General features: G+C 44.3%; 1 protein-coding gene across 2 annotated transcripts in view; it reads right to left on the reverse strand.

Annotated features, from left to right (window-relative positions):
- TTC7A (tetratricopeptide repeat domain 7A) overlaps positions 1-18,060 on the reverse strand; it is a 229,535-nt gene that overhangs the window by 109,066 nt on the left and 102,409 nt on the right. For both annotated transcript variants that reach the window (XM_006125491.5, XM_075925403.2), the window contains one exon: positions 11,290-11,450. In XM_006125491.5, the coding sequence (XP_006125553.3) occupies positions 11,290-11,450 (161 nt within the window). The remainder of the gene's footprint in view (positions 1-11,289; positions 11,451-18,060) is intronic.

Consider the following 18,060-nt stretch of genomic DNA (forward strand, 5'->3'; position numbering starts at 1 on the left):
TCTTTGGAAGTGTCAGGCCCTCTTGTGGCCTATTCTCAGTGTCTCCTATTTGCTATGTGGGGCTGGTGACGATGACCATTTATTCCTTTTGTCCACTGTTACTTCCTTGTCACAGTTCCTAGCAAGCCAAATCGATGTCTATTTGGCCTATTTCACTATGGAGCCCCATCACTGCATCTGCAACTAGTCACTTCCCTCCCTGAGTTGGTGTCGTCTCTGTGAAGAAAGGCTTTAATAACTTGTGTCCAGTATGCATGTGCTGTTTTTGCCATCAGTGATTCTTACAGCAAGAATGCCATCGGAATTCCATCTCCATACATGCCCATCAGGGTCGGTAACAACAATCTCTACTTGCTGCGCATGTAATGTTTGGCATGTGCACTTGAAGGAAGGCCAGGAGATGTACATTTCTCTCCTTGTGTGCATTTTTCACACTATGCCATATCCAATATCCGAAACACTTCTATGGCAATGAATTGGAGAGAAGCAGAAAAGACTTATTAACCTTTAAAGAAGCTCCCTCCATCGCTTCATGCTGAATTGTACAAGTCTTATTTGACCTATTTTGCGCTTCTGCATGTAAATGTCTCCTCTCCTAAATATACTTAAAGTTACAGAGAAAATAGAGCATCTGTACTGCCAACAAAATACTAGCACCCTGCAATAAAGTGAAGGTCCAGCTTTTGAACAATGAGGCTATCTCTATGGAAAATAAGATAAGTCACTGCAGTTCATGGATCCCGAGTCTTGTTATGGGATCTTTCTATCAATAAAATCACAGTGATCTCCCTTCTTTATCTGTGAATTGCATGGCAATAGTGCTGTCTGGCCCTAGTTAGGGTCAGAGTAGGGATCTAACAGGATAATCGATTAATCGATAAGCAAGAGCTTATAGGTTAATGCTATAGACTACATGTATTTTCTTCTCCTCCACTACCTGCCAGTAAATTCCTCAGCAACCTGACTCAGTCCTGGCTTGCAATGGGTCTGGGACCTACCCCTGTTGCGAGTCTTTTATTTAAAGTGTATTAGGAGCGACAGCACAGGGCGACAGGTAGCTGGTCTGAGAGGAGAGCTGGTTTTTAAACTAGCTCCCCTCACGGTCCAGCTCCCACCTGGCACCCCACACTGCTGCCTCTGATACAGTGGCTCCCGACCCCACCCCCAGGGACTATAGAATAGACGACTAACCAATAAAATTTCATGAAGTTACTCGACTATTCAATTAACCGATATTTAACATCTTTAGTTCAGTGTCCTATTGTGCTAGGCACTACACAAACATATACAAGATACAGAGATTTACCCTGAGGAAAAAAGAGTTGAAGAAAACCTGCTTAATAATCTGAAGCCACCATAAACATGAAGATGTTAGCAAAGTAAGGACACGTGCATTTCTAGTGGGATTACATTCAAGATGTCTCTACACACTTTCATGAACAATCTTGATTCCAATTTATCTGCTCTCTGCTATCAGGGCACTGAGATGTTTGCTTATGTGATATCATTAAGACTGCTGTCATTCTTCCAACTGATAGTAATACATGGAGTAAAGGTCATCCGATTTATTTACACACCATACCTAAAACTCCAGCAGTTCATGTTTCAAGTCACAAGCACTTTCCGGAACACAATTCCACACCTTACTTTAGAAATTCTGGGCTAAGGTTTCCTTTGATGTAAATGGGAGAAACTTCACAGATGTCAATGGAGTTGAACCCATTTATGTCTAGGAGGCAAGGAATTTGGCTCTTCAGCATCATCTTGGCCTTTCTTAGAGAAAGTGACGTCACTAAATGCAGAGGCTTGTGTGAGAAACTTACATGCTGAAGTATATAGGAGAAAGTAAAGATGAAATGATTTGCATGTGTTGTCTGTTCTGTGTTGTAAAATGTGACATCCTGGGGAATAAGTCGTGATATCATTATTTGTCAATACATGATACTGGTAACATAGAAACACTATACTGCAGTAATTATTCTGACTTAAAGTGCTTCCATTTGGCAAGCAATCCCCCCTGCCTCACTCCTAAGACAAACTGAAATTAACATGGGTATTTGTGCTGACATACTAGTTTGTGCCTTAGCATTCTCAACAAGGGCAGAATTGTGGGAATATCATTTGTGAGCTAACTATTGCTCTGTCAGGTACAAAGTATTTCTTAATTGCAGAAGGCAACAACTTTGTGAAACACTCACCTTTGGGGCTGAAATTTTCTAAGGTAGGTTTCTGCCCCAGGTGACCTTTTTTGAAAGTCAGAATAAAAAAAAATTATTTAAACTTTTTTTGAGAATGAGAAAAGTAGAAGATCTCTCACCTCTTTTTCCAATTAGGAAAACATTCTTGCAGGAATGTCTGAGATTTGAAAGTTGCAAAATGGACATTGAGATAGCTCTCAATGAAAATCAGTGCATGGTCTGGAGGAAAATGGATTGGGTTTGACCAAGCTAAGAACACTGGAAAAATCATATAATCACTTTGTACTGAAGAGTCATTTGCTAAATGTGATTCCTGCATACCAATGTAGATAAGGATCTGTTTTTTCAATGGTAATCTGCAATCATATTTCTCGTTGCTTTCAAATGAAGGAGTGAGAATTCAGCAACTCTAAAACAGGGTTGGTAAATGGTTAACCGATAAGCATACCGGTAAGAATGAAAGTTTACCGGTTAATTCGCTCTTGCCAATGAACTACGGCAGTGACCAGCTGCAGCATTCTGGAGCAGCCCCCACCATGAAGATGAATGCTGGATGGGTGGTGGGCCTGCCTGTGGAACCTCATGGCTACGGTGGTGCCGAGTGGCAGGCCCTACGTTAAAATGGTTAAGATATATTAGTGTTTAACCGGTTAACCATTTTAATAGCCCTATTCTAAAAATAAGCTCCCAAGTCTGTATGCAAATGCTTATTTCACTATGACCTGCTCCAAAATGGTCTGGAAACTTCAAATGTTTCAGAAAACCCAGGATCATGGTAAGAGGGAACCTCTTCTTCCTCAGCTGACAACAGGCTGCAGGTAGGCCAAGGATATCCGTGGGATCTGGCCAAACATTTCAAATCAAGAAATCTGCATGATTAATTTGCAATATTTTGAAAGATAGCAGAGCCTGTAAGTGCTACATTCTGACACCCCTTTTTTCAAACCCTTCTATGCCCCTTCTTTTCTGAAGGTAGCCTGCAAAGGGGAAAAATCAGGCCTGTGTCCTTTTTTATTTTTTATGGATGTATAAAGATATGTACGTATGTCCAAAAAAAAAAAAGAGATTGTTTTTTGTTTTTGTTTTTATGTTAGAAATGTCAGTCTTACCTATCTGAGAAGACTGGCTACAAATGAACTGAAAAAAATGAAAGGGGGCAGAATGTGTGGTCATACTGTTTGAAACACTTTGGAGAGCATCTCTCCCTTTCCTTCAGCAGTGGCAAATAGGGACTGGAAAAGTCCACATCAGGATGGTGGAGAATTCCTCCAGTGCAGGCACTGTGCACAACAGCTTTAATCAGATAGGTTTCTTGCCAAGATCTGGCAATTGGCAAAGGGGTTGTGCTGAAGCAGAGGCAGGAAGGGAGCTCCCTTAGCAAATATAGCTATGGGATGCTGTGTGTCAGGGGATCAGGAGATGTCCTAAATTAGAGCAGCTTTTAGCTGCTAGTACGTCAGTCTTTGGGTTCTATTCATTTGTATTTAACAAATATATTTAATCCAACCACTTGGTATTTAGCAGGGGGACGGGGGAGGATGTGTGACAAACCCAAACCAGCAGCCTGCTACACTCTGGTAGAAGGTAGGTATACAGGGTTCTGGACAATTGGCTTTCTCTTGCCAGAGTAAACTACTAGAGACAGCTACCATAAAATGAAGGCAGGAGGGGCTAGTTAATTAGCTTGCTCTCTCAGCAAGCCAGTAAACACCGACAGCCAATAAAAAACAGTGGGGCTGCTTTAAAACGTTTCCTTCAGGTAAAAGCAGCAGGGGAAGAGGAGTGACAGACCAGAAGGAGGAAGTGCAGTACAAGGAGACGGTATGTGTACACAAAGGGAAGGGGTCTGTGTGAGAGAGCAAGTGAGCAGAGGACTGGCTAGCAGGTACCAGGGGGAGGGGGAGGGGTTGTCTGGGGAAGTAGTCCAGGGAGAAAAGCTGCCAGATCAGAAGTAAAGACAATCTTGTCTGTTGCTGCAGCCTTGGGGTCCCTGGGCCAGAACCTAGAGTAGTGGGCAGGCCCAGGTTCCCCCCAAACTTCCCCCATACCAACACAGAGACTACTCCAAGAAGGAAGACCAGGGACCCCGAAACTGTGAACTAACCTATGATGAGTATGGGGCTCAGTAAGCTGTGGACCCTGCCTCTTTTAAGGGGAAAGAGGCTATGTGAAGTTCCACAGCGAACCGCTGAGGCTAATCTTATCCACCAGTAGCATGAGGCCCACAGGGCACAGCTGCAGCTTTGCCATACCACACAGAAATGGTTATTACTCACTCAAATGTTGCTATTACTTTTTGAAAATTTGGCTAGCTATTTTTCAAATTCCTGTCACAGAGTTTATGTTCCTTTCTGTTTTCCTCAGTAGGATTTCACTTCCACTTTAAAAAAATTTTTTTTTAATAAAAAAGCACCTTTGGACAGTCATTACTACACCCACACTCAGTCAATCAATATAACACCAGTGAAAAAATAATAATCACAGGCCAACTGACATTATTACCAACATACCAGAACTGTGTGCAAACCTAGCCTAAGCCAATCTAGTTTACAATCTAGTTGATTGATTTTACTTCAGGGATAATTATCCCTCAGACTATATCTACAGAACAGAGCCTACACTGGAGTAGCTACCTCAGCACAGATATGCCCTGCAGCATCCAGTATACACAAAAGCATATGTCAACAGAATGAGTATTTCTGCCAGTACAGGAACCCCAAATGATATTAACTATTCTGACAGAAGGACTTTTTTCTAATGAAACAGCTGCATTATCCCTGAAGGTTAAGCCAGCATAGCTATGTAATTGGAAGGTTTGATTTTCTTCACTCTCCTGACAGATGAAAGTATGCCAGCATAGGTGTCAAGTGTAGTTCATGCCCAGGCCCATTCACAGCAATTCTGGGCCCCAGGGCAGAAATGAATAGACTCCCTACCACCTCTCTCAGTGGGACCATAAGTCTCCCTACCCCCACGTGGAGAAGCTTCAAGCTATACTCCCCACAGCTGCCAGAGTAGCCCGGGGTAAGCCCAGCCCCTGGGATGAGTTCCAGGACAGCCGCATTGAGCCTTGCCTCACTGGACCCAACCAGTCTCCTCTGGGGAAAGCCACAGTAGTATGCGCTTCTTGATTCAAAGATGCCTTTGGTATGTTCCATGCAGGTTCTGGGGCTCCGTAATCCAGCCCCAGAATTTGCATAGTGTATATCAAAACCATTCTTGACTCATGAGATGCTTTTGGGTAGAGCTGAGATGGCAGCGGCTAGGGTACCTGGGCCCTTTTAAATTGCCAGGCCCCAGGCCATTTCCCCCTTTGCTCCCTCTGTTGATGGGCCTGGTCACATCTCAGTCACTGCAACTGTCTAGAGCCAAAGGAATACTACTATTGTCATCAGTTGTGTGAATGTTGTAGACAACCAACACCCCCCACAGTATTGCACAATGTATATCCTTGCAGACAGTGGAAAGGGGGGGATCAAACCCATGAAGGATATCTGACCTTGCATCTGCAAATGCCCCTTTTATGCCATCTCCTCTCTAGTAAGAAAGAACACCTGAGGATCTCAACATTATAAAATTAATGTAGTGGAAGAGGGGGAGTCAAGGGCATTTGGTGTCATCAAACCATTTATAATCCAGAACAGTGTTTCATACTTTGAAAGGCTAGCTGTGGTAAGCCTCAAACCACTTGAACATTATCCTTCATGTCAGAAGAACAGTCACATGCTGCAATAAAAAGAGCTTCCCATGCAGAACACATTTTCTTATTAGTCTCCAAAAGACATTAGATCGGGGCTGGGCAAGATGCGGATCAGGGGCTAGATCCAGGCTGCCTAACACTTTGATTCAGCCAGCGGACTGCATCTGGCCACTTTCTATCTATATCCTGCTGCCCGTACCACTGAATTTCTAGGCCATGGCTCAGGCAGCAGGAACCTATTTAAATAGCTCACGGCTCCCAGGTATGATGTTACCCTGTCAAGAGATAGAGCTGCAAGCCCTTTAAATAGCTGCAGCAATCCTGGGCAGCTGCCAGGCAATGCGACAGTAGCAGAGCTGGGAGCCATGAGCCCTTTGCTGTGTTTTTAATTCAAAGCTTCTGGCCCCACACAACTCTGGGCAAAGGCTAGTCCCCAGCCCCGCCCCTTCTGCCCAGGCCCTGCCCCTTCCTGGGGTGGAGCCAGCCCATGACCACATACCAAAATTAATTAAGTGCCCCCTCTGTAAAAATTATTGCCCACCCTTGCATTAGATGCTTCCTAGCCTGCTTAGGTATTTGCATGAAATACAAAGTAATTCTTTTTTGCAAAGACAAAAAAGCCCCCCAAATATTTAAACTGATAGTTGATTTGATATGAAATTTCAGAAAGAGAATATAGAGGCGGAATGAGGTGCAGTTCCCAACATGCTTTCACCAGCAATTATTTCATAGGGCTGAGCTTCCAAAGCAAAACTGGCAAATTGTTTTGGGTGTGATATTTTTAATATTTAGTTCAAAACTATTGTGAACACAGGTAGATTTTCCCACCTGGCAAGAGTCCTTTTTGCAAAGCATACTCCTAGGGGAATTCTGCAACAAAAATTAAAAATTCTACACACAGGATTTTAAAATTCTGCAAAATTCTGCATATTTTATTTATCAAATAAATAATATAATTATGCTAGTTTTAATTATTTTGGTAAGTTTATTTAAACTACACAGGGGCAGATATAGGGCAGGGCGAACGGGGCAGCCGTCCCGGGGCCCACGCTTCAAAAAGCCCCGTGCATGCGCCGTGGCGCCACTGCGCATGCGCATGGCATTACTGCGCATGCGCTGTGGCAAAGGGGGGGCCCTACAAAACTGTCATCTGCCCCTGAAACTACGATACAATGGATGGAGAATGGGTGAGGGAAGCATTGGTGGAAATTTCCAAGCCCCCTCTGTCTAATAGTAAGTAGCTAGCACTGACCTTTTACTCCTAGTTATTAGTCAATAAATATATGCAGCCATATGCTCACTGCTACATCATAGGCAACTGAAGAGAAAGTGAGGGCTGGGGACACAAATTCACAATTTACATTGGCTTCTGACCATCTCCAGAAAGGTCAGTATCATATCAAACAGTTCATGGGACACATTTGGATAGCAATTTAGCTCAATTTTAATCTCTAAAACACCATAAGCATGTATAAGGTCACATTGTCCTTTACAATAAGACTCCTTTACACCACTCTGGCAATGTAAAAGAGTCTTCATTCACTAAGAACAATAGGAACAATTTACTAAGCAGGCAAGCTGCTACATTCCACCTTGCTTAAGGGGACAGAGCCTGCTCCATGCCTATCTCCTGATAATCACAGAACACTAGAACTGGAAGGGACCTCGAGAGGTCATCGAGTCCAGTCCCCTGCCCTCATGGCAGGGCCCACTACCATCTAGACCATCCCAGATAGATGTCTATCTAACCTGCTCTTAAATATCTCCAGAGATGGAGATTCCACAACCTCCCTAGGCAATTTATTCCCATTTATACCACCCTGACAGTTAGGAAGTTTTTCCTAATGTCCAACCTAAACCTCCCTTGCTGCAGTTTAAGAAATACCCCAAAGTCCTACCCCTCCACAGAACATGTGCTGCAATAGGGAGCAAGAGAGATAGAATGTGTCTCACTCATACAACTACCCAGATCCATCTTCTAATGGTGATTTTATGTCTCTACAGGCTGCTCTGGGCACCAGAACTGACCTGTTTGCACTACTGGGGAGAGATATATGACAGCTCTTGCAGCTTCCCTTGTAATTTTCTTGTTTAGCTTTGCATATTACTTTGTAAACAATAGTTTAAAAAAAATCACTAGTTTTCCTTCACGTCAATTGCAACTAGAGATCTACATTACAATTTGGTCTCACTCTTTGGATAATACTTACAAAGCAAGAAAGCCCTCCTGGATAAAATCTGTATTTTTAATCTTTAGAAAATTTAGGAACAGTTCAAAATAAAAGGTTTCCTTTCTATATCACTGCTTTGGCATATGAGCCAAGTTTTCAACAGGATACACTACTCTTCTAGTAGATACAACTGGAATACTGTCAGCCATTCACAGTTCCAGCTACTTCAAAAGACTGTGCTGCTGCAGAGGTCAAAGTTGCAAATATGGTGTGATCTTTAATCTGCCACAATTCCTCCCATTTCAATGGGCTAGCTTTCACCTAGACAGATAATAGCAACTTTTAATGTTGAAGCCCCTCCCTACTGGCCTTGGTATGCAGTGGCAAATGGGCAGCCCCATTCCTTTCCACTATGTCCACACAGTTGCCACTATCTCACCTTTGTCTGTTCTTTTTCTTTATGACTTTTCTCACCTCCCTCCCTCCCCCGGCTTCTCTCTCTCTTCAGTATTATTTTTCCTTTTCCTTCCTTATACTTTGTTATCTTTGCTGGGTCTTCTTCTACGCCCTCCTGACAGTTCTGTTACCTCTCTCCATTCCTTCATTTACCACAGGGGTGGGCAAAATTTTGTGATGGGGGGGCCACTCCAAGAATTTGGAAAGTGGTTAAGGGCTGCACTTTTCCATATTAATGGAGAAGGGGGGTGGTCTGGGATGTAGCATGACTGCAGAAGGGAGCTTGCAGTAAGAGAGTGGACTACAGGAGAGGGTGTGGGGTCTAGGAAGGAGTCTGGGTGATGGAGGCAGTTGTGACTTGGGTTAGGAGACTAGAGTGCAGGGGGGTTGGGTTATGACCTTGGGCAAGAGGGGGCTGTGACCTGGGGAAGAAGACTAGGATGCAGGAGAGGATGGAGGGGTTTGGGATGTGGTCTAGGGCAGGAGTGGGTTGTGACTTGGGGCAGATGACTGGGGTGCAGGGGTTTGGGTTGTGACATGGGGAGATGTTTGGGGTACAGGGTCTGGGAGGAGATATTGGGGGCAGGAGGGGGCAAAGGGTTTGGGATATGTTGAGTTGGGGTGCCAGAGGCAGGTTCTGGCTTCGAGACTTAGCTGCTTGACTCCCAGCCAGTAGCCTTCTCAAGCAGACTCCCTGTCTACCTCATCCCTGCACTATCTGCAGGGGTCATGTGTCTTTTGAAGGCTGGGGGGGCGGGAGGGTGCTTCACAAGATGCCTGTTGACAACAGGCAGCTCCCTTTGGCTGGAAACCAGCCAATGGGATTGTACTGGGGGCAGGAGCAGTGCCTGAAGCCTCCGCTCCTCCCCGGGGCTCACAACTGTTGAAACAGAGCACCGCAAGGCTGCTGCTTTTCTCGCAGCAAGCAGGGGACAGGCAGGGAGTCTGCCCAAGGCTCTCCACTGCAGGCTGGATCTGGCAGCTTCACAGGCCAGATCCAGCCTGCAGAGGGTATTTTGCCCAGGCCTGACTTACCAGATGACTACATGTTGCTGGAGGGCATTCAGTGATAACAACAAGGCTGTAGGAGCCAGAACAGTAGAGAAGAGAAGGCAGGACTTACGCCTGCACCCTTGTACATGAGACCTGTTCTCACAATCCAGTTCCACTAGAGCTCACAACAGACACAGGGAGTGAAGGGGGGCTGCTGTTAAGAAGTCAAGTGGCAGTTGTGTTTGTAGAATGTGTGGGATGGATCTGAGGCCCTGCAGCTTTCAATATTCACTCTCCATTAATACATTTCCCATCTCTCTATCCAACCTTATATGTTACTCTCATGGGGGCTCACCTTGCTACAGTGGGCCAGGGGAGTTTCAGAAGGATAGACCATATTATTCTCATACGTCAGGATAATTTGTTTGCCTCAGAGTTCACAAAGGAATTTCCCCCCTCATATGTAGCAGGTGCATCATGTTTAATTTGGTTTCTTTGCCTTCCTCTGATGTGTAAGTTATTGGACACTGGTGGAGTTAGGATACGGGATTTGAAGAAGGAGTTGTCTGATTTGATATGGCAAATCCTCTGTTTCTGACAAAAATGGGTATCTTGGTCTTTGATACATTCTTGATCTTATTTACTTTTTAGTGTTCATAGTTCTCTAGGAATAATTGACTCCTTATTGTAGAGGGTGAGGACTTTATTATGATGACTATCTTCACAAAAATACGATATATCACAAAAACCAATACAGTATTTCCCTGCTCAGCCATACATACATAACTGTATTGTTGGAAGAAGGACTTAACTTGTACTAACAAATGTTCTAATTGTCACTTTCTTTAAAACACAGTGTGCACAGAAGGTTACAACTTCAGACATGTGCTGAGTATCGTCTAGAATATTCACGTCAATTGTAAAAGGCAGTAACTGATAAACCAAGGATTCTAAAGCACTCAAGTTGTATAAACCCCCAATGAAATACAGGCAATCTCTGAATGGAATGAGATATTGAGCTAGCCTCTACTCCTACTAAAAATGGCATGATAGCTGTAATGACACCATCTCAGTTTTTAAGAGACCGCATCTAAAAGGCCATAACATAATAAACTGGAAGAAACTCAATTTGTCTCATTCAAAGGTGGAAGGGTGAAATAATGGTGATACAATTTGAACCTATGACTCCAAGGAGTCTCTGTTATTTCAAACTTGGGTCTTAGACAACCAAGCCAACCCCTTCAGGTGTACGTTACAATTCATAACCTTCTTTCCTCCCAAACCAGACTATTCCCACAAATCAGGTCACACAAGTATAAAAGAAATAGTGAAAATCTGAAGAATTATCCACAGCCTAAAATTAGTTTGTTTTTAACCAAAATATCAACTATTTGAGAGGGTGTAATTTTTAATATTTGTCTCGTGCTCGTTCTACATGTATATAAAAACATATGAAAAAGTACAGAAAGCACATGTAGGAAAAATTATACAAAGACATATATGCCAAGCAAACCCTGGTTTACTTATTACATAATTAATCTATCAGAAAGGCTCTTGAGACAGTACACCAAATTTATTGAGCCTAATGTGTCATAGTTACTTTAGTTTTACACCAGTGTAATTATAATAGAGTTTAATTGGTGTAAAACCAGAGTAATGCTGTGGCAAATCAGTCCCTTGGGTAAGAACGAGGGATATAGTAGGCAGATATGAACTCATAGCTAGATTCATCAAACCATTTTAGACAATACATTAAAGCAACATCACTTACCTAAAGCTCTCTGGGTATTCAGCTAAAGCCATGTTGATGACATCAAGTGCATGCTGATAGTGCTTTTGGGCTGAAAAAAGGAGAGCCAGGAGATGAAGTGAATTCATATCATCTTTGCATAGCTTCAGCGCTTCTTGAAGACATTCTATTGCATCAGAAATCTGAAAAACGAGAAATATTTTACCATCAGCCACATTTCTGATCTCTTTTCCATAGGCATGAAACTTGTTACATATTTATGACCATTGCAATCTTGTCAGCCTACTTGGGAATGTGGTGGGGAAACTGACTTTTGACAGAAATTTAGCTGCCAGCCCAAATTAATGGATGGTCATACCAGGAAAACCTGACAAAAGGTCCGGGGATGAGAGAAAGAGTTTTTTTCCCAAGTACAGGCAGTCCCCAGGTTACGTACAAGATAGGGACTGTAGGTTTGTTCTTAAGTTGAATCTGTATGTAAGTCAGAACTGGCGTCCAGATTCAGCCGCTGCTGAAACTGACCAGTGGCTGACTACAGGAAGCCCGAGGCAGAGTTGCTCTGCCCCGGGCTTCCTGGAATCAGCCGCTGATCAGTTTCAACAGGCTGAATCTGGATGCCAATTCCGACTTACATACAGATTCAACTTAAGAACCCCAGGCGTCCCCAAGTCAGCTGCTGCTGAAACTGATCAGCGGCTGATTCCAGGAAGCAAATCTGCCTCGGGCTTCCTGTAGTCAGCGCTGGTCAGTTTCAGCAGCGGCTGACTTGGGAACGCCTGGGGCAGAGCAGCCGGGGTGCTGCTTGGTTGCTCCAGTAGCGCCGCTCCTCGGTAAGCTCCTCCTTAGGTAAACGAAGAGTTCAAAAGGGGAGGCAAAAGTCTGGACAGCATTAGGTTCAGGTCCCAAGGGGGAACTGGTTCCCAGTCATGTGGGTAAAGGTATGCTCCAGCTCTTTTAGAAAAAAACAGTCATAGGGTAGGTGAAGAGGGCTCTGTGCTGGACCAGTGGATGCAGCACCAAGATGGCAGCCAGGTGGACCTTAACAGAAGAAAAGGTCAACCTTTGGAGTCTCAGATGCAACAAGTAATCCAGGATATCCTGCACCAAAGATGCTTCTCTACAGCCTAGAACTCAAACCTTTTCCATTTTGCTAAGTAATTTGCCATGGTCAACAGTTTTATTCTGCCAAGCAACACATGCTGAATATGGGCTGAATATGGGCTGACCATGCACGTTCATTCTCAGTCAGCCATACAACAGCCATGCCAGCAGGTTGCCATGGTTCTGTGACACCAGAGCTGATCGAAGAGGCAGTGGGAAGGGGGCAGCTACTGACAGGTCAAACAGCATGCTGAGCCAGTGCTTTTGGGGTGACACCACAGTCATGAACATGACCTGAACTTTGTTCTGCTTGACCTTCCCAGGACCATGTGGATTAATGGCACTGGTGAAAAGACACACACGAGTGCTCCTGTCCACAGAATGAGGAAGGTATCTGAGAGTGAACCCTTCTCTGGACCCCAAATGGAGGAGAATTGGTGGCACTTCCTGTTTTCTTTGGACACAAACAGGTCCATCTGGGGAGTTGCCCACTGATGGAAGATTTCGCTGACCACCTCCAAATGGAGGGACCACTCATGGCAAGATGAGAAGGTCCTGCTGAGGCAATCTGTGAGGCTGTTCCTGGAGCCAGCCAGATGGGCGGTAATCAGATCAACAGCACGCTGCACACAAAAGTCTCATAGGCTGAGTGCCTCCTGACAAAGGGTACGTCTAGACTACATGCCTCTGGCGACAGAGGCATGTAGATTAGACTACCCGGCATAGGAAAATGAAGCGTTGACTTAAATAATTCATTTAAATTTACATGGCTGCCGCGCTGAGTTGATCAGCTGTTTGTCGGCTCAGCGCGGTAGTCTGGACGCTCTGCGGTCGACATAAAAGGCATTTCTCGACCTCCCAGGTATGCCTCATCCTAGGAAGTGAAGCTGAAGTGTTGGGTGTTGGATTGGCTCGTACATTGGATGGAGGGTAAGATTCCATTAGGAGAGGCCTGAGATGGGACGGACACGGGGGAGAGACGCTCTGGGGCCGGGCTCGGAGGACACGTGCGGGGGAGGGGAGGGAGTCGGGGTCGGGACCAGCTCCAGCTCTAGCTCCAGCTCCAAATATTGCGGGAGCATGGGCACCACAAGCCCACACAACTCGCCACCCAAGTCTCTGCTGGCTAGCCGGCTCTCTCTCTCTCTTTTTCAGAGGGGGCGGGGAAGCGCCGGCTCCTCGCGGAACCCCTTGTTTTGCTCTGCAGAACCCCAGGGTTCCACGGCGCACCAATTGGGAAACACTGGTTTAACCCATTGTTTTCCAAAGTAGCAGCTACGTTTCCCACCCTCCTAACCCCACATTTAGCAATAAATTTAGAAGATCTTCCTGGTGTTTATCAGTCATAAGTAAAAATCCTTTTTTTTTTTGTTTACCTTAAACGTATCTGTCTAGTACTTGATTATTTAAGTAGAATCAGAAAGGATTTCTTAGCACAATAACAATGTTAGTAACCACACAGAATCCTCCTCCAACTTCATAATTAGGAACAGTGAACAAACACAGATGAGAAAACAGCACTTAATGACAACAGACTCCACTTTACTAGAAGTATTATACAAGTCAATCTGCAACAGACCAGACACAGAAAATGTATGAGGTAAGTTTCCAGAACAATAACACCAAGATACTTGGCAGCAGTTAATGCAAACTTCTTTGGAAAGGCAGAGACTAATTGTCTATTGGCAATGTCACATCTTATTAATTTGAGTAGCTCTGGAATATGGGAAACCTGAAAGTCTGAAGTCCAGATAGGGTTCTGAAACTCTATTGCCAGATCAAATTCCCTTTCAGTGCTGCCTTAACAATCCCAGCTCACCTGCTCCAGGAATCCTAACAGGGCCTAAGATAGGATGATTATCTGATTCATTATTACATGAAAAACATTTTGCAAGACACGTGTATACAGTATTGTGCACATTGTATTCACTGAGCAATAAAGTTATTGCTATAAAATGTAGTTGGTGCCTTCCAAGTACTTGCAAAAATTGCCACAGTGGAACATTTACAATATTGTCTACTATTATTAGGGTTTATTTTGACACACATTTGCTTAACAAACAGGCTGTGAGATTACCTTTCTCCTCCTGATCATAAACATGAAATCTGAAGTCTTTAAAAGTAATTTGCAATGGCAGAATGTATCTCTATATTTACAATGGTTCAAAAATAATATTTCAGATTGAATGACTTCAGGCCACTTAGATTACATGTCATCCCAACTCCAGTCCTGTCAAATTCCATACCAACTGAGTTTTATGTTATTAATAAAATATTAATATTTGGCAAACTTTTTGTATTTGCTGTGCCTATTTCTATAGGACAGGGATTATAAAAAGGAGAAAATTTAATGGCTAGCAAAATTTTCTATTAGATATAGCCTGTAACCAAAATAGCAAACACCCAGAGCTTTAGCAAAGTGAGGATCTAAACTATTATGACTTGAGCTCTTACTGCACAGGAAGCTGGTATATTTGCACAGGATAGAAATTTGATTGCCATCATAAGTCCAAGCCATTGGGAAAGTCCAGCGGAGGGCAACAAAAATGATTTGGAGAGCACATGACTTACGAGGAAAAGCAGAGGGAATTAGAGTTGTTTAGTTTTCAGAAGAGAAGAGTGAAAGGGGATTTCTTAGCAGGAATTAATTACCTCAAAGAGAGCTCCAAAGAGGCTGTTCTCAGTGGTGACAGAAAACAGAATGAGGAACAATGGCCTCAAGTTGCAGTGGGGGAGGTCTAGCTTGGATATTAGGAAAAACTAAGGGTATGTCCACACTTGATTCCTCCTTCGAGGGAGAAATGCACATGTAGACATCCGAAATTGCAAATGAAGCAGGGATTTAAATATCCCGTACTTCATTTGCATAATCGTGGGCTGCCGCTCTTCCGGGACATCAAACTCAGTCCCCACGGGGTTATTTTGAGAGAAAACCATTCCCTCAAAATAACCCTTAAACCTAATTTTTTGAGAAGTAAGGGTTATTTCAAGGGAAGGGTTTTCTGTCAAAATAACCCCGCGGGGACCCAGTTTGATTGAGGTCCCGAAATAGCGCTATTGTGGAAAAGCAGCAGTCCGTGATTATGCAAATGAAGTGCGGGATATTTAATTCCCTGCTTCATTTGCAATATCAGATGTCTATATTTGCATTCCTCCCTATGAGGGCAGTGATGTACTGGAATGTGTTTGTTACCTAGGAAGGTGGTGGAATCTCCATCTCTAGAGGTTTTTAAGTCCCTACTTGACAAAGCTCTGGCTAGGATGATTTAGTTGGGAATGGTCCTGCTTTTAGCAGAGGGTTGGACTCGATGACCTCCTGAGGTCTCTTCCAACCCTATAATTCTATGATTGTATGATTCTATGAAGAGGCATCCTGAGAATGGGGGAGGGGGCGCAATGACCCCATATGTCAGGGTTGCCAGGCGTCCAGTTTTTCACTGGAATGCCCAGCTGAAAAGGGACCCTGGTGGCTTTGGTCAACACTGCTGACCAGGCTGCTAAAAGTCCATTTGCTGGTGCCACAGGACTAATGGACCCTGGAGGTCCATCACCCTGCAGGTGATTTCAGTGTGATTAAAGTCCCCCATGAGAACCAGGGCCTGTGATCTGGAAGCTTCTGTTAGTTGTCTGAAGAAAGCCTCGTCTACCTCATCCACCTGATGTGGTGATTTACAGTAGACAATGACCACACCATCACCCCTTTTGCTCCCACATCTAAACATAACCTAAAGACTTTCAACAGGCTTTTCTCCTGCTTTGATTGCTCAGAGCTCCAGTATATACTGCTCTCTTACATACAGTGCAACTCTTCCACCTTTCTCCCCTGCCTGTCCTTCCTGAACAGTTTATATCCTTCCATGACAGTGCTCCAGTCATGTGAGTCATGTCACCAAGTCTCCATTATTCTAATCAAATCCTAGTTCTTTGATTGTGCCAAGGCTTCTAATTCTTCCTGCTTGTTTCCCAAGCTTCTTGTGTTCTTATACAGAAACCATAGATAAGCAGCTAATTGTTCTACTCTCTCCATAGGAATCCGAGGTCTCCTCTGTTGCACTTATCTCCTTGTGTTTCTTCCCAGTATCCCACTTTCCCACTTACTTCAGGGCTTAAGTCACCATTCTCCTGACTAACCTAGTTTAAAGCCCTCCTCACTAGGTTTGCAAGCCTGCCTGGAAAGATGCTCTTCCCTCTCTTCATTAGGTGGATCCCATCTTTTCCTAGCAACCCTTTTGCTTGGAACAGCATCCCATGTTTGAAGAATCCAAAGCCCTCTCTCCAACACCAGCTGTGCAACCACACATTTACTTCCAACATTCAAAGATGCCTACCGGGGCCTTTTCCTGCAACAGGGAGGATGGATGAGAACACCACTTGTGCCTCAAACTCCTTTATCCTTCTTCCCAGCACTACAGCCTCTTCCTGGGATGCCCAGCCTTTTGCTGGGATCCCCAGGGCTATGTCTACACTTGCGTCTTCTTGCGCAAGTAATATGCAAATGAGGCTAAGCGTTGAATATCACCGAGCCTCATTTGCATAACTAATGAGCCGCCATTTTTTTCAGAAGAGGCTCTTGCGCAATGCCGTTCTTCCTCTCAAGTATTACAACTGAGTCCTGTCTCTTCTCTACCAGAGCAGGTATCACAGGAATTTTTAGCCAATCTCCTCTCTGAAATCATGTTCAAAGGGGAAAAAAGGGGACTGGAGGGGAAATAGTTTAAAGATGTTTTCCCTACTATTTTGTATTCACTTTCCCCTTCTTTAAGCACAGACACTCTTGAAATCTGTAGATGTTTTTTGGAAATCATTTCTTGAAACTTCAGGTCTTCATTGGCAGCCAGTGAAGCTGAAGTTGATCAATGAGAGCTCTAATCCTCTGGCTGCCTTTCTCTTCCTATTTTCATGGGAAGGAAGGTCAAATCAAATCAAACCACTTCAATGCAAGTTTTTAAATGGCCTGAATACCCAATCTGTGTTTGCTACAGATCTGACATTGATTTACTTGGTACCAAGCACAAAACATGGGAGCCAGCGCCTAAAATTAACAGGAGTTCTGACACCTCAGTGGGGTCATATTTCCATGGAAACAGACTGGCATGGTAAGACTTTTAAGGCTGACTTTTCCAAGTGACATTTTTAAAATGTTCACTCTGCCTTGCCTTTGCTGATCCAAACTGTTACCACAGAAACAGGAGGAGGAACACAAATAGCACCCGGGAGTTAAGAGCTAGAAGTCTCATTTGTCAGTTTCTTGGTTGAATGCCAAGAGTCCCGCCTGGGGGTAACCAACACCTACAAATACAGGCCTTGGCCTTGTACAGGGGTTGCCAAACTGGCTCACAAGCCATATGCGGCTCTGTTACTGTGAAAAGCGCAGCTTACAAACCTTCCACACACCCCCGATTCTCCATCTACTAGATAGGGGCAGGGGGAACTCAGGACCTCTGCCTTGCAGTAGGGTACTAGGGTAGGGGCTTCTGTCCAGCAGGGAGGGAGGGGGTTTGTCAGGGCTTTAGCCCTGTGGGGTACAACTGCTGGGCTTGTAGCTTCAGCAGGGATGGGACTGAAGCCCCAAGCCCTGGCTCCCAGCAGGTGTGCCCTAGTTCTTGAACTTCTGAAGACTGTTGTTAGTTCTTGCACTTCTGAAGATTGTTGTATGTGGCTTGGAAGGCCAGTAAGTTTGGCCACCCCTGG

Source organism: Pelodiscus sinensis, chromosome 3, assembly GCF_052426305.1.
Source record: "Pelodiscus sinensis isolate ZL-2025 chromosome 3, ASM5242630v1, whole genome shotgun sequence".
Lineage (NCBI taxonomy): Eukaryota > Metazoa > Chordata > Testudines > Trionychidae > Pelodiscus > Pelodiscus sinensis.